At 48.4% G+C, this 21,024-nt stretch overlaps 1 protein-coding gene across 2 annotated transcripts; it reads left to right on the top strand.

The window, feature by feature from the left end:
* The first annotated feature begins 3,072 nt into the window (after positions 1 to 3,072).
* TGM7 (transglutaminase 7) lies at positions 3,073 to 20,591 on the top strand. 2 transcript variants are annotated; one of them, XM_016928076.4, is made up of 12 exons: positions 3,073 to 3,402; positions 3,895 to 4,140; positions 4,752 to 4,870; positions 9,178 to 9,306; positions 9,390 to 9,567; positions 11,903 to 12,041; positions 14,245 to 14,348; positions 14,779 to 15,021; positions 16,915 to 17,241; positions 17,589 to 17,749; positions 19,867 to 20,000; positions 20,248 to 20,591. In XM_016928076.4, the coding sequence occupies exons 1-12, from the start codon at positions 3,291 to 3,293 to the stop codon at positions 20,405 to 20,407; spliced, it is 2,052 nt and encodes a 683-aa protein (XP_016783565.3). In that variant the 5' UTR covers positions 3,073 to 3,290; the 3' UTR covers positions 20,408 to 20,591. The 2 variants fall into 2 exon arrangements, with proteins under 2 accessions (XP_016783565.3, XP_063650929.1); XM_063794859.1 differs by lacking the exon at positions 14,779 to 15,021 and having other exon boundaries at positions 20,248 to 20,587.
* The last annotated feature ends 433 nt before the right edge of the window (positions 20,592 to 21,024 follow it).

The following is a 21,024-nucleotide window of genomic DNA, read 5'->3' as shown; positions in this document are numbered from 1 at the left end:
CTATGCTTTGAGCTACAAACAGCAGCCAGGAAAAGGCTACCCTGAGTCCTGTTCCCTCCTGTGTGTCCCTGTCTCTTTTGGATCTATGATCATTCAGGGTGGGAGTTGTGTATGGGACGGAGAGGCTTTCTGTGAAGGCTCAGTGGTCCTGCTATGAAAACTTTAGGCCCCTTAGGAACAAATGAGAGGCAACCAGTTCCCAACCAGATTGAGGCCAGCTGCTCTCTGACTTTTTTTTTTTTTTTTTTTGAGACAGAGTCTCGCTCTATCACCCAGGATGGAGTGCAGTGGTGCGACCTCGGCTCACTGCAACCTCTACCTCCTGGGTTCACACCATTCTCCTGCCTCAGCCTCCTGAGTAGCTGAGATTACAGGTGCCTGCCACCACGCCCGGCTAATTTTTTGTATCTTTAGTAGAGAAGGGGTTTCACCGTGTTAGCCAGGATGGTCTCGATCTCCTGACCTCGTGATCCGCCCGCCTTGGCCTCCCAAAGTGCTGGGATTACAGGCATGAGCCACCTCGCCTGGCTGCTTTCTGACTTTTAACTAAGATCCATGATTTGTATCATGACCTAGCTACACATAAAATTGTCCTTGTTCTTCCTATGTATGATGCATTCTATGTTTTCTATTCCATTCCATTTTTCTTATTACAGGCTACCTCTCTCTAAATTGATTTCACAAACTACTAAATGAGTTGGAACTGAAGTTTAAAAACTGCTGTTGAATGATTACAAGGGATCTGTCTTAGATCTTTCTCTAAATTTTCTGGTTCCAATAACATATCTATTTAAGTGCCCCAACACATCAAGAGGTTTAACAACTTTGTACCAATTGATCCAGTAATTCACCTTTGTTGAATCTACCTTACAAAAGATTGTTGTTAAGAGACAGATCAAGGGATCCTTGTGCATATTCTGTTTTTAGCCAGACATTTGACACATTTATGGAAAAGATGAAAACTGGATTTGATTTTAGATTGTGAAGGAAATTAACATCGACTTCAGCTTTATTCAAAGATTAGATGTAGTTAAAGCAGTTGAACAGCTATGCCCAAAGAGTTTTTTTTCTAGTTCTATGTTTTTTTGAGATGGAGTCTTTCTCTGTCACCCAGGCTGGAGTGCAATGGCGCGATCCTGGCTCACTGCAACCTCTACCTCCTGGGCTCAAGCAATTCTCCCGCCTCAGCCTCCCAAGAAGCTGGGATCACAGGCACTCACCACCAGGCCTGGCTAATTTTTGTATTTTAGTAGATGCGGGGTTTCACCATGTTGGCCAGGTTGGTCTCGAACTCCTGACCTCAAGTGATTCACCCATCTTGGCCTCCCAAAGTGCTGGGATTACAGGCATGAGCCATGGTGCCCAGCCCCAAAGAGTATTTCTTAATGGCTCAGTGTTAACATGGAAGAAAGAGCTGATGATACACAACTGGCCTCCAACTTAGGCTCTAATGCTTAGAAACATCTTATTACTGATTACTTAGATGAAGACTGGAAGACAGTTTAGCCAGTCTAGAGATGGAAAAGTAAAATATTTGGGTCAAAAAATCAGAATCTATCAACCTGGGCAACATAGGGAGATGCTGTCTCTACAAAATATAAAAAAAATACTGTAGGGCATGGTAGCGTATAACTGTGGTCCAACATACTTGTGAAGCTGAGATGGGAGGATTACTTGAGCCCAGAATGAAGGCTGAGGCTGCAGTGAGCCAGGAGCATGCCATTGCACTCCAGCCGGGCTGCAGAGTGAGACCCTGTCTCCAAAAAAAAAAAAAAAAAAAAAAAGAAAGAAAGAAAGAAAAAAGGATCAAGATAGGTAGGAAAGATGCAAAAACATTAAGAACCTCTGTGGAAGTTCAAAATGCAAATGGCACAAAAACTGGCTGGGAGCAAATATGAGTTTTTCCTTTAGGATGCTGCTTAGCAGCCTCTCTTCCCAGTAAAAAATGTCTTCAGACATTGCCAAATGTCCTCCAGGGCACGGAATTTCCCGTTGAGAACCACTGAGATAAACTGATGTACTACTAGAGGAAAGACCTGATGAACTTTTGTCGACAGTAAATGCAATCTAAACATTGCCAGCAAAGGTCGCAAAAGAAATGCAATTCAAGAACGCATGATTCCTACCAGTAAGAGTAACTAATAATGACTCCTTACTCTGTACCTGGCACAACGCCAAGGTCCTTCCGTGGGCATCCTCACTTAACGCCCACATGAACCCTATAAGGTAGGAATACAATTGTCTCCATTTTTCAGATGAGGACACTGATGTCTAGGGATATTAAATGACTTGCTCGAGGTCTCACAGCCCAGATGATAGACCTGAGGCTGTGTCAGTCCAGAGCCTGACCACTGCCTACTGTGCTATGAGAGTTTTACAACCATATACCAGGTGTGCACACACAGGAAGCAGGCAGTGCCCTCCTCATAGACCTGGAAATGGCTGAGAAGTCAGAAGTAAGTTACAAGTGACCCAGAGAGTGTCCAGAATTCCAAAGCAGGGACTTGCCCTATGGCTGAAGTCCCAGCCTCCAGTCAGCTCACTGACTTAATTCATACAAAATCCTAGTATGTTTATTCTTATATCAGTAGGATAAAAGGGTGACTTTTAGAAAGATTGTCAACAAATAGTTAAGAGCATGCAGCGGCACTTCAGGGGTTAAGTTTCGGTTATCTGGAATTGTTTCCCTTTTGGGGACCCCAATCCTTGATCATTGTGGCTCCAGGTCCAGACATGGAATTCACCAGTATCAACACTTCCCCATGCCGATCCCCCCGCACACCCCACTCCCCCCCGCACAGCCCCCCCGCACACCCCACCCCACCCCCGCACACCCCACCCTCCCCAGCACACCCCACCCCCCCGCACACCCCACCCTCCCCAGCACACCCCACCCCCCCGCACACCCCACCCCCCCGCACACCCCACCCTCCCCAGCACACCCCACCCCCCAGCACACCCCACCCCCCAGCACACCCCACCCCCCCGCACACCCCACCCTCCCCAGCACACCCCACCCCCCCGCACACCCCACCCCCCCGCACACATACCCCCGCACGCCCCCCCCCGCACGCCCCACCTCCCCCGCCGCACGCCCCACCTCCCCCCCCGCACGCCCCACCACCCGCCGCACCTCCCAGAAATGACTGAGAAGCCACAAGGGATGCCTGAGCCCAGGGGGCTGCGGGTGGGCGTGACCTGTCCCCTCCTCTCCCCTAGTGGCAACCTTGCGGCTTGAGTCTGTCGACCTGCAGAGCTCCAGGAACAACAAGGAGCACCACACGCAGGAGATGGGCGTCAAGCGGCTCACTGTGCGCCGCGGCCAGCCCTTCTACCTCCGGCTGAGCTTCAGCCGACCCTTCCAGTCCCAGAACGACCACATCACCTTTGTGGCTGAGACCGGTGAGTTTGCCCTGCCCCAAGGCCCCGCAGGTTCCGTCAAAATGAGGGCATTTAGAGTCTGCCTGCGGGGCCCCTGCCTTTCCCACCTGAGCTGCCCTCCACTTTCTTGTCCTGGGAGCCCCAGGCCCCTCATGCTCAGGACCTTGTTAATGCTGTTAAGGAGAGATTTGGTCAACTCGGGAAACTGAGGTTGTGGCAGTTAACAACCGACCTGTAGATACACAACAAGCACTGTGCTAAAACTTTACACACATTAGCTCATTTAATCCCCGGGACAAGACTTTCAGGTGGCACTATTATGATCCCCTTTTAACACATTAAAAAAAGGAGGCCTGGGGATCTTAAATGGTTTGCCTGAGGACACTCAGTGGCAGTAAAAGCCAAAAGCATTAGCAGGTGGTGGGAGAAGGTGACGGTCCTTCCGACCCCCCTGGAATCATATACCACACAGGTTTTTTGAGCCTCACTTTGGGGTCATTCTCTCCTACACAGGACCCAAGCCGTCAGAGCTGCTGGGGACCCGAGCCACATTCTTCCTCACCCGGGTCCAGCCCAGGAATGTCTGGAGCGCTTCTGATTTCACCATTGACTCCAACTCTCTCCAAGTTTCCCTTTTCACACCAGCCAATGCAGTTATTGGCCATTACACTCTGAAGATAGAGATCTCTCAGGGCCAAGGTCACAGTGTGACTTACCCGCTGGGAACTTTCATCCTACTTTTTAACCCTTGGAGTCCAGGTAGGATGTGCCCACAGCTTGTATTGCTAACCTGATCCATTGGGAAGGCCCTGTGAGGTTCTTTGGAAAAAGCCCAGAAAATAAATCACCACATAGCTATGCAATGTAGTAGCGTGTGCTCTCACAAAAATCATCTTTACAAAGAATTTCTAATGGCATGAGGAAAGTATTCATGACGTGATGTTAAGTAAAAACATTGAAACATTTCCTAATATGAGCCTAATTGTATTAAGTATGCACAGAAAGAGAGAGTGGCTAGAATACACCAAAACATAACGGTGGGTGTCTCTGAGTAGTGGGAGTGAGCAGTTTCCATTGTCTTCTACCCATCCATCTGTATTTTCTGAATCTCTACAATAAGCCAACTCTACAATCGGTCACTTTTACAATCAAGAAAAGATCGTTGGTTTTTAAAGTGTACATTGTATTTCTGGCTTCTAGAAAAGCACATAATAGACCTTTAAGGGGGTCTAGTCTTAATTTCTGTTGCTATCAACCCATCGACTGTTCCTCCTGTTTTCCAGAAACACGTTGTCATTACTGTTTTTTAATTTTATTACTCTGCTTTTTGGTTTGGGGTTTTGCCCCCTCCACTACTCTTAACTGCTCAGAGGACGACGTCTACCTGCCAAGTGAAATACTGCTGCAGGAGTATATCATGCGAGATTATGGCTTTGTTTACAAGGGTCATGAAAGATTCGTCACCTCCTGGCCCTGGAACTACGGGCAGGTAACACTATTACCCAATGTGGGCCTGGGGTGGGCTCCCTAAGGCTGGTCCTCACACAACCCTGTTATGTAAGGCTGTTATATTACACAGCCCTCATAGAGGGCCACTAATACAGGCAAGGGTGTGAGGAGCTGGGCCAGCTTCACATCCAGTGAGAGGGGCAAGGAAGGAAGGGGCGGATGTCTTTCCTTTTCAGTTTTTAACATTTTATTAAAAAACCTTAAAACATAATCAAAGTAGACAGGCTACTACAATAGATCTCCCTGTACCCACCTCTCAGCTTCAGTAGTGATCATGTACCATGAGTCCGTTTCAACAACACCGGGGGTTTGCAAACTACAGCCCACAGACCAAATGTGGCCTACTGCCTGTTTAGCCCATGAGATGAGAATAGTTTTCACGTTTTTTACTTGTTGAAAAGGAATTGTAAAAGAATAATATTTTGTGATGTGAAAATTATATGAAATTCAAATTTCAGTGTTCACAAATAGCATTTTATTGCAAATAGCCATGTTCATTCATTTAGATGTAGTCTGTGGCTGCTTGCATGCTGCATTGGCAGAATTGAGTTATTAAGACAGAGACCTGCTTCAACACATGCAAATCAATAAACGTAATCCAGCATATAAACAGAACCAACGACAAAAACCGCATGATTATCTCAATAGATGCAGAAAAGGCCTTTGACAAAATTCAACAACCTTCATGCTAAAAACTCTCAATAAATTAGGTATTGATGGGACATATCTCAAAATAATAAGAGCTACCTATGACAAACCCACAGCCAATATCATACTGAATGGCAAAAACTGGAAGCATTCCCTTTGAAAACTGGCACAAGACAGGGATGCCCTCTCTCACCACTCCTATTTAACATAGTGTTGGAAGTTCTGGCCAGGGCAATCAGGCAGGGGAAGGAAATAAAGGGTATTCAATTAGGAAAAGAGGAAGTCAAAGTGTCCCTGTTTGCAGATGACATGATTGTATATCTAGAAAACCCCATCGTCTCAGCCCAAAATCTCCTTAAGCTGATAGGCAACTTCAGCAAAGTCTCAGGATACAAAATCAATGTACAAAAATCACAAGCATTCTTATACACTAATAAGAGACAAACAGAGAGCCAAATCGTGAGTGAACTCCCATTCACAATTGCTTCAAACAGAATAAAATACCTATGAATCCAACTTACAAGGGACATGAAGGACCTCTTCAAGAAGAACTACAAACCACTGCTCAATGAAATAAAAGAGGATACAAACAAATGGAAGAACATTCCATTCTCATGGGTAGGAAGAATCAGTACCGTGAAAATGGCCATACTGCCCAAGGTAATTTATAGATTCAATGCCATCCCCATCAAGCTACCAATGACTTTCTTCACAGAATTGGAAAAAACTACTTTAAAGTTCATATGGAACCAAAAAAGAGCCTGCATTGCCAAGTCAATCCTAAGCCAAAAGAACAAAGCTGGAGGCATCACGCTACCTGACTTCAAACTATACTACAAGGCTACAGTAACCAAAACAGCATGGTACTGGTACCAAAACAGAGATATAGATCAATGGAACAGAACAGAGCCCTCAGAAAGAATGCTGCATATCTACAACCATCTGATCTTTGACAAACCTTACAAAAACAAGCAATGGGGAAAGGATTCCCTATTTAATAAATGGTGCTGGGAAAACTGGCTAGCCATATGTAGAAAGCTGAAATTGGACCCCTTCCTTATACCTTATACAAAAATTAATTCAAGATGGATTAAAGACTTAAATGTTAGACCTGAAACCATAAAAACCCTAGAAGAAAACCTAGGCAATACCATTCAGGACATAGGCATGGGCAAGGACTTCATGTCTAAAACACCAAAAGCAATGGCAACAAAAGCCAAAATTGACAAATGGGATCTAATAAAACTAAAGAGCTTCTGCACAGCAAGAGAAACTACCATCAGAGTAAGCAGGCAACCTACAGAATGGGAGAAAATTTTCACAACCTACTCATCTGATAAAGGGCTAATATCCAGAATCTACAATGAACTCAAACAAATTTACAAGAAAAAAACAAACAACCCCATCAAAAAGTGGGCAAAGGACATGAACAGACACTTCTCAAAAGAAGACATTTATGCAGCCAAAAGACACATGAAAAAATGCTTATCATCACTGGCCATCAGAGAAATGCAAATCAAAACCACAGTGAGATACCACCTCACACCAGTTAGAATGGCGATCATTAAAAAGTCAGGAAACAACAAGTGCTGGAGAGGATGTGGAGAAATCGGAACACTTTTACACTGTTGGTGGGACTGTAAACTAGTTCAACCATTGTGGAAGTTGGTGTGGTGATTCTTCAGGGATCTAGAACTAGAAATACCATTTGACCCAGCCATCCCATTACTGGGTATATACCCAAAAGACTATAAATCATGCTGCTATAAAGACACATGCACACGTATGTTTATTGTGGCACTATTCAGAATAGCAAAGACTTGGAACCAACCCAAATGTCCAACAACGATAGACTGGATTAAGAAAATGTGGCACATATACACCATGGAATACTATGCAGCCATAAAAAATGATGAGTTCATGTCCTTTGTAGGGACATGGATGAAGCTGGAAACCATCATTCTCAGCAAACTATCACAAGGACAAAAAACCAAACACTGCATGTCCTCACTCATAGGTGGGAATTGAACAATGACAACACATGGACACAGGAAGGGGAACATCACACACTGGGGCCTGTTGTGGGTTTGGGGGGGGGGGGAGGGATAGCATTAGGAGATATATGTAATGTTAAATGACGAGTTAATGGGTGCAGCACACCAACATGGCACATGTATACATATGTAACTAACCTGCACGTTGTGCACATGTACCCCAAAACTTAAAGTAGAATAAAAAAAAAAGACAGAGACCTTATGGCCTGCAAAGGGTAAAATATTTACTATTTGGTTTTTTACATAAAAAGCTTGTCCTTCTCTGGTCTGTACTCTTCTGCCTCCATCCCCGCTCCCCACTCCACCACTAGATTTTTTTTTTTTTTTGAGATAGAGTCTCACTCTGTTGCCCAGGCTGGAGTGCAGTGGCATGATCTTGGCTCACTGCAACCTCCCGGGTTCAAGTGATTCTCCCACCTCAGCTTCCTGAGTAGCTAGGACTACAGGTGCGAGCCATAATGCCCAGCTAATTTTTGTATTTTTAGTAGAGACGGGGTTTCACCGTGTTGGCCAGGCTGGTCTCGAACTTCTGACCTCAGGTGATCCACCTGCCTCGGCCTCTCGAAGTACTGGGATTACAGCCACTGCTGCTGGCAAATTTTTTTTTAAGCAAATTACAGATACCATATCATTTAATCCAGTAACACTTCAGCATATTTAATCCAATAGTACTTCAGAATATAGTCATGTAAAAGATGATGACTCTTTCTGCAAAACTTAATCAGAATACATGATTGTAATGGAAAAAAAAAAGAATAGTAATTATTTAATAACATCCAATATCCAGTCAATGTAGAGAGGGGGAACTTGGCTCTGGGCAATGTTTCCACTCTCAACCCCTGCAGGCGTAGTTTCTCTCTCCTTCCCACTGCCACCTCAGTCCTGTCCACAAACTCCAAAAGGGAAGAGGTGGGGGAAGCCTTGCTGAGGGAGAGCATGTTTTCCCCATTCTCCAACCGTGGCGACCTGTGACCCTCTTTGAAACTGAGACAAATACCTGTGCATTTGGCAGCCAAAGCGTTGTGACAAACATTGTGCACGTCTATTATGAGCCCACCCTGGCTCCTCCAGGGCCCGCAGCATCTGCTCTGAGCTCCTCTACCTGATTTCAAGACTGGCACATCTGACCCGACATTGATCTCTAGACTTTTTCTGCTCTGATCCCTTCCCTGCTTCTTCAAGTCCTCCAGATAGGAGTCTGTCTAAGTCCTTGATACCCACCATGCTCAAAGACCTCAGGTAAATATGCCCACTCTCCTTTTCCTGCCCACTCAATCCATCAAAGCCCATTGGCACCAAAGCCTTCTCTCATCTGTTCAGCCAACGGGGGTCTCTCACTCTCCGAATTCTGTTTCCATTTTTCATCAGAACCACGCAGTTTAGTGTTTCAGAATTTGAAACCTAATACATTCCCAATTTGATTTATAAGCTCTTCAAAGGCAGGAACTTGTCTTATATTTAGTGCCCTCCCTCTGCCCCCACATCCCGATATACATGCCATCCCCAAAAGTCTGTTAGTGACTTAAAGTTTCAGAAGTCTAGACATTTGCTCTTCTCTTTTTTCTCCCTTAAAATCACTTGGAAGTTTGAAGAGGACATCATAGACATCTGCTTTGAGATCCTGAACAAGAGCCTGTATTACTTAAAGAACCCGGCCAAAGACTGTTCCCAGAGGAACGACGTGGTGTATGTGTGCAGGGTGGTGAGTGCCATGGTAAGGATGGATGCTTCCCGCTGTCTGAGGACAGTCTGAGCTTCCCCGGGAGCTGTGGAAACCCACCTGTCTGTCCTCTGCAGATCAACAGCAATGATGACAATGGCGTGCTGCAGGGGAACTGGGGCGAGGACTACTCCAAAGGGGTCAGTCCTCTGGAGTGGAACGGCAGCGTGGCCATCCTACAGCAGTGGTCAGCCAGGGGCGGGCAGCCTGTGAAGTACGGACAGTGCTGGGTCTTCGCCTCTGTTATGTGCACCGGTGAGTGAAAGATCACTCACTTAGGGGTGTGATTAACTTCATTATCAGAGAAGTTAACTGTGGCTCATAAAGGTTCAGTAGCTTGCCCATGGCCCCACAGCTGGGGGTGGTGGGCACCCAGGCCCTGAGCTAGCACACCATACAGTCTCGAGGGATCCTGTGCATTTATGTGAGAGGGGGGTTGACCTTTGGCAATCATCTCACAGTATCCTTGATGGATCAGTCAGACTGTTAAAACTGTCATCTGGATAGAGGAGTTTGTGGTCCCGAAGCAGAAACCAAATGGCTCCTTTCTGCCACCTGCTCAGGCATCTCAGCTCAGGGTGAGCCTGGCATGGGGGGGCAGGTGGAAGTAGATGGCGTGAGATAGCTGACCTCACCCATAGGCAGAGCTAGCAGCCCCCAAATGCTTCACTGAGAGATCCTTGAGCAGTTATCATTATAGACTTGCCACCTTGCTGACTACCCTTAAAGAACATCAATGTTTTATGCAGTATCAATTATTTACAATTCAGTGCAAAGTTGTTGAGCAGACCATCTGTGAAGATGAGAGAAAGATGGAGAGTACTTGTCTCACCCTTGCAAGGCCAGAATCTGTTAGACCGGCCTGTCCTGCTACATGATGGAGCTCGATGAACATTTGCTGAACTAACAGGGTGACTCTGAGTTGGAGAAAGGAGGAGCAGAGAATGGGGAGGACAGAGACAGGTGCCAAAGACAAGGGCAGAGACTTTTTGGAGAGGGGCAGCAGAGGCTGGCAGTTATATACAGGTGCTGCAGACACAGAGGAGGTTTAAATCTGAGTGTTTGAATCCAGTGACCTCACTTTGCCCAGGTGTGAAATGGGGCTAGGGCTACCCTGGCACTCAGTATTCTCAGTTGTTCCTTGGGCTGGGAAGTCCCCAGGCCGTGCTAGGTAGGTGTTATGGAGGAGGCCTGGGATGAGCAGGAGAAGGACGAGGTCCACCACCCTGCTCCATTTCCAAGCCTCTCCCCACTCCCAGGCGCTCGAGTTACAGGGCCACTGTGCACTGGGGGAGCTGCCCCTGCCAAGCTTCCTATGGCCACTTCCAGCCCAGGTGTAGCTCCCACGCCTGCTAAGGATCTGTGACAAGCCCAGGAGCTGTGCTGTGAGTGGACAGGTGACTGCAGACAGGAAGCCTTCTTGGGGGCTCTTCAGTGAACCAAAACAAAAGGATTGGTCGCTGTCAATATTCCTTTTACTTTTTGAAGCTGTGTAATCCTCCTGGCAGCCTCAGTAGGCACCGTCTGCCCCTCCTAGGAGGGAGATAGTGGGATAAACCTCTCTGAACTCCTTACCATGCTGGCTGATGTCAGTACCCACGTCCCCTCAGGGTCACACCTGGCTCTTGCTGGCTCTTGGCTTGACTTCATCTGGCTCTGGGCAGGCAGGGGTGTGTGTGTGTGTGTGTATGTGTGTGTGTATGTGTTGGGGGTAATGTTTACACTGTGTGACTAGATTTGTGAAATCATAACTCAGCTTTTAAAAGCCTTTGTAGCAGTATCATGAGAAGCCACAAGAGGGAGCTGCTGCCTTATTAAAGATGGTTGCTGACTGTGGTTTCCCCTTATCTCTGCTGACGGTTTCCACTGTCTCTAGAAGTCTATCTTGTCCCTCTATCCATCCTCGAATTTCTTTCATACCTCCCCCTACCTCTTGTCTTTAAGTAGAATTACAGATCCCAAATTTCAGAGCTAGGGTGGGAGGAGGGTGATGAAATAATCTGTACAACAACCCCCCGTGACACGTGTTTACCCACGTAACAAACCTTCATGTGTACCCTCAAACGTAAAATAAAAGTTAAAAAACATTTCGGAACTAAATTTTCAGCCTCCCTAGTAGCTGGAACTACAGGCATGCACCACCACACCCAGCTAATTTTTTTTTTTGTATTTTTAGTAGAGACGGGGTTTCCCCATGTTGGCCAGGCTGGTCTCAAACCCCTGACCTCGTGATCCGCCTCAGCCTCCCAAAGTACTGGGATTACAGGCGTAAGCCACCGCGCCTGGCCCTCTGTCTTTAACTTGGAAAGCTGCTGAGTGGAAAGACTCCTAAATGATAAGTTGGATTATTGTTAACTGTTGTTTTAAGCGACCCTCAAATGATTCCTTTCTCCTTGTGGGATGTTGATCACTGATGGGGCAGCAGGGCTGTGGGACTGGGTGTGGGGCTCTCGGAATAAAGGAGTTACTGGTGTGGTTCCGTAAGCGTCTTGGCTTTCTCTCCTCCAGCTTGAAAGTTACAAATTATGCATGGAAAACCAATAATTCTGCCTGAAATGAACTCAGCGATTCTCTATATTTTTCTCTTTAGTAATGAGATGCTTAGGTGTTCCAACCCGTGTTGTTTCCAATTTCCGTTCCGCGCACAACGTGGATAGGAACTTGACCATCGATACGTACTATGACCGAAATGCCGAGATGCTGTCAACTCAGAAACGAGACAAAATATGGTGAGAGGCACTGTCTTGAACAGATCTCTGCTTTGTCCCAGGGAGGGCAGAAAAACCGACCTGGTTCTCTCTGGCTCTTGAGGAAATATTGCAAGATTGCCCTGAGCATTGCTGCTAATGCTCAGAGAAGAGAAGAATTCCCCAACCCAGGAGGCTGTTCTGGCTAATTAGGTCATCAAATTTAACTCATTTCAGAGGTAGAAAACAATGGGATAACATTCTGGGGCCTCAACCAAATGACTAGCTGGGCGTCTTCTGAACACTGACCTCAAAAGTCTTTATTCATCTTCCTCTTTCTTCTCTGAGTCTCTGTTTGTACCATCCAGTTTTCCCAGAAGTCAGACAGAGCCTGGACTGGCTGCTTCTGTAGACCTCTTCTTGTCTCTCTTGACTTCTTCCTCTGCCCAACCCACTCCCTGTCTGCATGCATGTGTCCATGCATGTATATGCATGCGTGTGTGTGTGTGTGTATCTCTGTGCATCCCTTTATTTGTGTATCTCTGGTTTCTTTTCCTGGTTCCTTTGTTCTCAGCTCTACCCGCAAATCTGGTTTCCTGTTTCTCTTTTTCCAGCCAGTTTCCAGATAAGACTCGCTGTGTTTGTTTGTTTGTTTTTGAGATGGAGTCTCGCTCTGTTGCCCAGGCTGGAGTGCAATGGTGCGAACTCAGCTCACTGCAATCTCCACCTCCCAGGTTCAAGCGATTCTCCTGCCTTCAGCCCCCCGAGTAGATGGGACTACAGGCATGTACCACCACACCTGGCTAATTTTTGTATTTTTAGTAGAGACGGGGTTTCACCATGTTGGTCTCGAACTCTTGACCTCAGATGATCCACTCGTCTCGGCCTCCCAAAGTGCTGGGATTACAGGCCTGAGCCACCACACCCAGCCTCCAGGTAAGATTCTTTGAGTTGTGTAAGAACTACCTGCCGTCCTAGGAGCCCCCTCCGTTTCTGAGCTTCAATTTCCTTGTCTGTAAAATGAAGATAACGTCTACTTCACAGGGTTGCTAGGGTGAAATGAGATCAATGCTGGTAAGGAGGGCTTTTCAGCCTGGGATCCACAGATAGACTCCTAGAGGTCTGAATTGTCTCTGATTCAGGAAGCAGTGGTGTATCTGAGGATATGTAACTTAGGCACAGTTCTGTCTTTGAATGCATATCTTGAGTCTAATCATGAGGAAACATCAGACAAGCCCAAAATGGGGGCCACTCTGGTTTTAAAAAATAGATAAATAACATAAAGACTGTTTTCATTAAAAGCCCAGACTTCACCACTAGGTAATATCTCCATGAAACAAAACTACATTTGTACCCCTTAAATTTACAAAAAAAAAAAGAAAAAGAAAAAGAGAGAGAGCGAGAGATTGTTTTCAAATCCCAATGTAACAAAGAAAGAAAGGCGAAGGAACTGTTCCAAGATCAAAGGAGACAACATTCTGCGTAGCTGAATGCAGTGTGTGATCACAGACGGCATCGCGTACCACATGGGAGAAGAATGCTCTAAACAACATCATTAGGTCAACTGACAACATTAAAATATAGATAGTAAATTAGATAAAGGCATCATATCAATATCCAATGTGCTAGGGTTTATGAACTATACAGGGGTTATGTAAGAGAAGATCCCTATTCTCAGGAAATACACACTGAAGTGTGTATGTGTAGATATCTATTCCTGTCCACACTGAAAGAAAGCAAATGGGGCAAAATGTTAACAACAGATGAATTGGGTAGATGGGTGTTCTTTGTACTATTCTTTTTTTTTTGTTTTTTTGAGACGGAGTCTCACTCTGTGGCCCAGGCTGGGGTGCAGCGGTGCCATCTTGGCTCACTGCAAGCTCCGCCTCCTGGGTTCACGCCATTCTCCTGCCTCAGCCTCCCGAGTAGCTGGGACTACAGGTGCCCGCCACCATGCCCAGCTACTTTTTTGTATTTTTGGTAGAGACAGGGTTTCACTGTGTTAGCCAGGATGGTCTCGATCTCCTGACCTCGTGATCCGCCCACTTCGGCTTCCCAAAGTGCTGGGATTACAGGCATGAGTCACTGCACCCAGCCTGTACTATTCTTGTGACTTTTAGTACGAAATTACTTCCTAATAAAAAGTAAGAAAAAGAAACAATGATATAAATCACTCCGTATAGTGCCTGGTACCTGGCAAAACCTCAGCTAACGTGAATCCTTGTCTCCTTACTCCCTCCTGCAGGAACTTCCACGTCTGGAATGAGTGCTGGATGATCCGGAAAGATCTCCCACCAGGATACAATGGGTGGCAGGTTCTGGACCCCACTCCCCAGCAGACCAGCAGTGGTGAGTGAGGACCATTGCAACAGGCTCTGGCTCTGTGGGGAGGCAGATTAGGGTGACTGGCCGTGGGAGCAGGAGACCAGGGAGGAGCAGCGTTTTCCACGGCACCCTCTTCCTGAGGTCCTAGCTGACACAGCTTCAGATCAGGAATCTAACTCTACCATTGACAGAGTCACCTGGATGGGTCACCTGGATGGGTCACTGAGCCTCAGTTGTGTCCTTACCTGTAAAGTGGAAAAGCTGATGATGAGCATTGCCACTTCACAGGGTGGCTGTGAGGGTCAGATGAATTAATGGGAACAAAAGTGCTTGGTAAACTGGAAGATATCCCACGGGTGAGAGTCAGTGGTGCCACTGCCTATCCCATCTCCACCTCCCACAGCCACAACCAGCTGCCCCTGGCCCCCATATCAGTAGCCTGTTGCCTCCACAGGGCTGTTCTGCTGTGGCCCTGCCTCTGTGAAGGCCATCAGGGAAGGGGATGTCCACCTGGCCTATGACACCCCTTTTGTGTATGCCGAGGTGAACGCCGATGAAGTCATTTGGCTCCTTGGGGATGGCCAGGCCCAGGAAATCCTGGCCCACAACACCAGTTCCATCGGGAAGGAGATCAGCACTAAGATGGTGGGGTCAGACCAGCGCCAGAGCATCACCAGCTCCTACAAGTACCCAGAAGGTGCTGGGCGGGTATTTGGGGAAAGGGCTGCTTTAAGCTTCTTTGTGATGCTTCCTAGCTGGGATGGCTCCAAGTTGAAACCATCACCATCGAATCACCTCTTCCTCATGGCAAACTCCTAGGGGTCCTTCCTGGATCCCAGGCATGTGGCCCTAGGGTAGGGTTACCAGCAAATAAAAATACAGGATGCCCAGTTAAATTTGAATTCCAGGTAGATCCAGATAAACAAATATTTTATTTGTGTAATATATGTCCCAAATGTTGAATGAGACATACTTATTCTAAAAAGTATTCACTGTGTATCTGAAATTCACACTGGGTATGATTTTTAATATATAAGTATGTTCCAAATAGTGCATGGGACGTACTATACTAAAAATCATTTGTTGTTTATCTGGAATTTAAATGTGGTTGGGTGTCCTGTATTTTAACTCCACCCAGAGTGGCACCACCGTCTCCCTATGTCCATGGCAAGGGGAGCGGTGGAGTCAGGGGGATGGGCCCCTGGGCCTGTGGATGGGGTGGACACCCCCTCGGAGGGCGCGTGTGTGGAGTCAGGCTGCCTGAGTACTGAACAGGGCTCTGCCATACCCTGTGTAAGACTGGACACAGTTTACCACCCCTGTGCCTCCATTTCCTCATCTGTAAAACGGGATAACAGTCCCTCGGACGGCTGTTGAGAGGTTAAATGAGTGTCCACAGAAAGCACTGGGAACAGTGCCTGTGGAATGCAGCAACTGCTCCAGAGAAGTCCACAGGTGGGGGTAAGTTTGGGTTAAGCTGTTGGAGGCGGCACAAATGTTTCTTATGATTAGGCATAACTGAAGCCTGTCAGTAACAATCTGAACCTGTGCTCAATTAAGCAGCTGACCAGTCATTACCTCCTCCTCCTTGCTCTTGCTACCCAAATAAATATGAAGGGCGGTAGACACTCAGCGGTTGCCTTTGCTCACTAGAAGCAGGGAGCCCTTTCTTCTTCTCTTCTTTTCTCCTTCTCTTTTCTTATTCCGCATGCTAGCCTTTCCTTAAAACAGTTTCTTCTGTTTTTTACCATTTCTACATTCATCCCTTCGTTCAGTCTTGTAATGATGGTCTCAAGTAGTAACAGTAGTAACTGTGGTAATGACGGTCTCAAGTAGTAGCAGTGGCAGCCAGCCACATTAAGCCTCCATGTTAAGTAGCCCCCATGGGCAAGAGATGAAGCTCTTTTGTTTTTTTTTTTAGGTGGAGTTTCACTCTTGTTGCCCAGGCTGGAGTGCAATGGCGCAATCTCGGCTCACTGCAACCTCCACCTCCTGGGTTCAAGCTATTCTCCTGCCTCACCCTCCTGAATAGCTGGGATTACAGGCACCCATCACCATGCCCAGCTAATTTTTGTATTTTAGTAGAGACAAGGTTTCACTATGTTGGCCAGTCTGGTCTCAAACTCCTGACCTCAGGCGATCCACCCATCTCAACCTCCCAAATTGCTGGGATTACAGGCGTGAGCCACTGCGCCTGGCCGAAGCTCTTTTTTATGTTTTGAGCATATATCTTAGCTGGAGGGATGCTGGTAGGGGAGAGAAGCCTCTGGCTTCATGATGATGATGATAGTGATGCTGGTGGCCATAGTGATGGTAGAAAACAGTGCTGAGTGCTTGCAGCCAGCAACTCAGCCTGACGTTTTTGGGATCCCTTATAAGGAAAGCAGATATCATCCCCAGGTTACAGATGACAGAACAGAACACTGAGAGATTAAAGGACTGTGACAGAGCAAGGATTTGAACCCAGCAAGCAGCACCTGAGCCGCGCCGCCTCCCTGTGCGGCTATTCCTGTGCCTTGTTGCCCCAGGAAAGTCACTGGTCCTCTCCACCCCTCCCCATGCATGTCTCCCCTATCTCTCCCTTCTGCAGGATCCCCTGAGGAGAGAGCTGTGTTCATGAAGGCTTCTCGGAAAATGCTGGGCCCCCAAAGAGCTTCTTTGCCCTTCCTGGATCTCCTGGAGTCTGGGGGTCTTAGGGATCAGCCAGCGCAGCTGCAGCTTCACCTGGCCAGGATACCCGAGTGGGGCCAGGACCTGCAGCTGCTGCTGCATATCCAGAGGGTGCCAGACAGCACCCACCCTCGGGGGCCCATCAGACTGGTGGTGCGCTTCTGTGCACAGGCCCTGCTGCATGGGGGTGGTACCCAGAAGCCCTTCTGGAGGCACACAGTGCGGATGAACCTGGACTTCGGGAAGGGTGAGTGTGAGGCAGGCCTGAGAAGGCACCTACAGGGAGGGGAGCTGTGGGTCCATGAACGTAGTGGGGTGGGCCCAGCCAGATCACACACAGACCCCTTCCTCCAACACACACACATTCTGGGCAGTGAAGCTGCCAGCTGCTGCACCTCTGATGCCACCCCACCAGGCGAGACGGAGCAGTGAGCCCTGGGGACAGTGTGTGCGTGGTGGGACGCTGTCTGTCTGTCTCTCACACACACTTTTACCTCTCACGTGAAAATTCTAATTTTTCCTCTCTCATATCTACATGTCCCCCCTCTCTCTGGTCCATGTCCTGGACTCAAGGTGTCTTTTGTATGTGCTTAGAGACACAGTGGCCGCTCCTCCTGCCCTACAGCAATTACAGAAACAAGCTAACGGACGAAAAGCTCATCCGCGTGTCTGGCATCGCCGAGGTTGAAGAGACAGGGAGGTCCATGCTGGTCCTAAAAGATATCTGTCTGGAGCCTCCCCACTTGTCTATTGAGGTAGTGTCTGGACATGGGTGGGGGCTCTGAGGCTCTCTGACTCACCCAATCCAGGGGCTGGGGTGCAGCAGCCAACAAGACACTGTTCCCACCTCACACCACACCGATGGCTCCAGCACAGTATGGTGTGGTCTAGTGCTCTATACCAGCATGGGGTTGGAGGGGCATGAAGGCTTCTCAAAGGACGTACTATTTTTCAGAGGATGCATGGGAAACTATAGAGAAATGAGATGGCCGTGAAGGCATTTTAAGTAAAGAAATCATTTTGCAAAGGCAAAGAGACGGGAAAGGCAGTGACTAGGAGATGAAGTAGAGGAGACAGATTTAGAGACTCCACAAAGTCAAATTCAAACGATGACCACTGGCTAAGCATGGTGGCTCATGCCTGTAATCCCAGTGCTTTGGGAGGCCAAGGCGGGAGGATCGCTTGAACCCAGGAGTTCGAGACCAGTCTGGGCAACATAGCGAGACCTTGCCTCTACTTAAAAGTTTTTCAAAAGTTAGCTGGTGTGGTGGTGCATGCCTCTAGTCCCAGATAGGAGGCTGAGGTGGGAGTCCAGGGAAATCAAGCCTGCAGTGAGCTGAGATCATGCCACTTCACTCCAGCCTAGACAACAGAGTGAGACCTTGTCTCAACAAAACAAAACAAAAGGTGAGTATTGACAAGATTGAGGTGACAAAGACGGAAACAAATGAAAAGTGAACTTCAGATTTTGAGTTCAGATGCCTGAGTGGCCAGTGAGGCCATTACACAAAGAAGGAATTTCAGGCAAAGGAAGGGTGAATGGAAGAGGGCAGGTGCATTCCCCATCTCCTGCTACCAGGGTTTTCCTTCCCGAAAGCCTTGTTTTCCCACCTGCCCCTCCCACTCAGAAAGACTTGCCCACTGCCTAGTCCAAACCTGGCTCTGTACCTGGAGGCTTCTCCAACAGCCTGCCCCTCCCCACCCCAATTGAGAACTGGGCAGCTCCAGACCATAAATCAGCTGGCCTACCCCAGGGTTTTCACCCAGGCACACTGTCAGGCTGTCGGGCCAGCTGACACCAGGCAGCCTCTGTGCTGGGGCAAACAGTGGGCAGAACTGCAAGTGCAGACATAAGCCTGGGGCTGTGGCCAGGGCCCTGCCGTGTACCTGAAGCAAACATGGCAAATGCCAAGTAGGTTGCTAATTGGTCCCCATCAGTAAGGGATCTGCAGATGATTCCACAGTTATTTTAACCTGTTCTACTTTGACACCCTTATGAGGGTACAAGGGACTTGGTATTTTTGTTTGGACCCCAGGTGAGTCAGGTGTGTTCTTCCTTTTCCTTGAGTCTCTGGCCCAGCCAGAACAAGCCCCTAGTACGATCTGGGTGATCAGAGCTCATTTCAGTTCAACATGTGCTTACTGATATCCATCATCTGGCCGGCACTGTTCTAGGCCCAGGGGCTCCAGAAATGAGTAGGAAGGATGCCTGCCTCCCACTCACAGGCCACAGCTGTGCTGCCCCGTGACACAGCACTGAGCACACCTGGAAAAACTCGAGTGCATGCCCTGCTGATGTTTATGAAGACACAGCAGCGTGGGGAAAGATCCTGGGCTGGGGTCTGGGACACCTGGGTCAGGTCCTGGCTCTGCCATTAACACATCATGCAGCCTTGGCCTCACTGTTTCCTCGGTGATGAGCGTAAGGGCAGGATGACATCACTGATGGCACATGGGTGGCACACACGACACCACTTCCTTATCCCACACCTGTGTTAGATATGAATCAATTGTGATCCTTTGTCCTCAGGATCCTTTTAACACAGCCTTCCTAGTAGCCACCCACTGGAGCTGGCACTTCCATTTAAATCTTGTGGACATCTTGAACTAGATGGTGGGGACAGAAACGGGTTTCAGCTTGGTGGCAACTGCTGATTGGTGGTGGCTCCTTGGAGTATTGTGACCTAATGCAGGCCTGTATATGTGTTAATCTTAAGTACTCTCAGCTCACATTCCTCCCTCGCCACTGTGGCACATTAGCTCTAAGCCGCAGTTCCTGGTGGTCGCCAGGGACCTGGGGGTGGGGGTAACTGAACCAGGGTGCAGAAGCGAGGCCAGGTGCCCATGGGATTGCTGACTTCTCTCCACACAGGTGTCTGAGAGGGCTGAGGTGGGCAAGGCGCTGAGAGTCCATGTCACCCTCACCAACACCTTAATGGTGGCTCTGAGCAGCTGCACGATGGTGCTGGAAGGAAGCGGCCTCATCAATGGGCAGATAGCAAAGGAGTAAGTGACGCTTCTGCCCACCTCCCCCTTGCTGGTCTCAGGAAAGGGGTGCCCCATGGCATCACAGGACCCTCCTCAGTCTCCTGTGCAGTGCCTCTCCGCCCCCACTTTCTCACCCTCCTCAGGAAAGGCTGAGCTCAGTGGTGGTGGTGAGTGGGAGCTTCTTACACACCCAGAGGGGAACCAGATCACCCCTGCCGCCAGCAGGAAGTCCTCGAGGCTCTCACAGTCCGTTTCTGACTTTCAGCCTTGGGACTCTGGTGGCCGGACACACCCTCCAAATTCAACTGGACCTCTACCCGACCAAAGCTGGACCCCGCCAGCTCCAGGTTCTCATCAGCAGCAACGAGGTCAAGGAGATCAAAGGCTACAAGGACATCTTCGTCACTGTGGCTGGGGCTCCCTGAGCCCCGCCCTCCGGCTGCCCTCCCTGGCACTCCTGCCCCACCTGGCTCCTTTCTACTCCTGGCTATGTCGTCTTGGCTCCACCTCTGTCCTCTCTCCAGCCTGCCTGGGAGTGAATGAAGCTCTGTTAGAAACACCGTGTGCTTTGGGAAGAGACAATAAAGACGTCTTTATTTATCACCAGCATTCTCAAGCCACTTATTGCTCCTGGCTGATCCTCTTGGCCTGGCTGCCAGCTCTGTGGCTGAACCCTCCCTTCCCCTCCTGTCCTCTCTCTCCTCCCTTAAGAGCCTCAACCACAAAATAAGCCCACCACCATCCCCTCTAAAGCAGCCTCTCTGGAATTAAGGATCCCAGGTCTCTGCATTTACATTGTCTTAGTGAGCCTGCAGGCAGAGGATGGAGGGAGGCCTGGGGAGGGCGGCTTGGATGTGCCGGGAGGACAGCGACCCTGTGGCAACTGGCCAGAAGCTGCCCAGCAGGACTGTTCTGCCCCCAGCCTAGAGTATCCTGGGAGGCACAGGCAGCCACCTTTCCGCATGCGTTCATTGACAGACAGGATGACTGGGAAGCGCTGCATAGCTGGCTGCTGTCTAGCAACAGCCTCACCTGCTATCCC

Source organism: Pan troglodytes, chromosome 16, assembly GCF_028858775.2.
Source record: "Pan troglodytes isolate AG18354 chromosome 16, NHGRI_mPanTro3-v2.0_pri, whole genome shotgun sequence".
Lineage (NCBI taxonomy): Eukaryota > Metazoa > Chordata > Mammalia > Primates > Hominidae > Pan > Pan troglodytes.
The sequence above is the reverse complement of the archived record's forward strand: the minus strand, read 5'-3'. Positions and strand labels throughout refer to the sequence as shown.

What these genes read in the sequence shown, in the direction of transcription:
- TGM7 (XM_016928076.4), top strand. Translation starts at nt 3,291, where the DNA reads ATGGGCGTCAAGCGGCTCACTGTGCGCCGCGGCCAGCCCTTCTACCTC. An exon ending in GCAGGGTGGTGAGTGCCATG is followed by an intron (nt 9,307 to 9,389) that starts GTAAGGATGGAT and finishes TGTCCTCTGCAG; the next exon opens with ATCAACAGCAATGATGACAA. An exon ending in CGCCTCTGTTATGTGCACCG is followed by an intron (nt 9,568 to 11,902) that starts GTGAGTGAAAGA and finishes TTTTCTCTTTAG; the next exon opens with TAATGAGATGCTTAGGTGTT.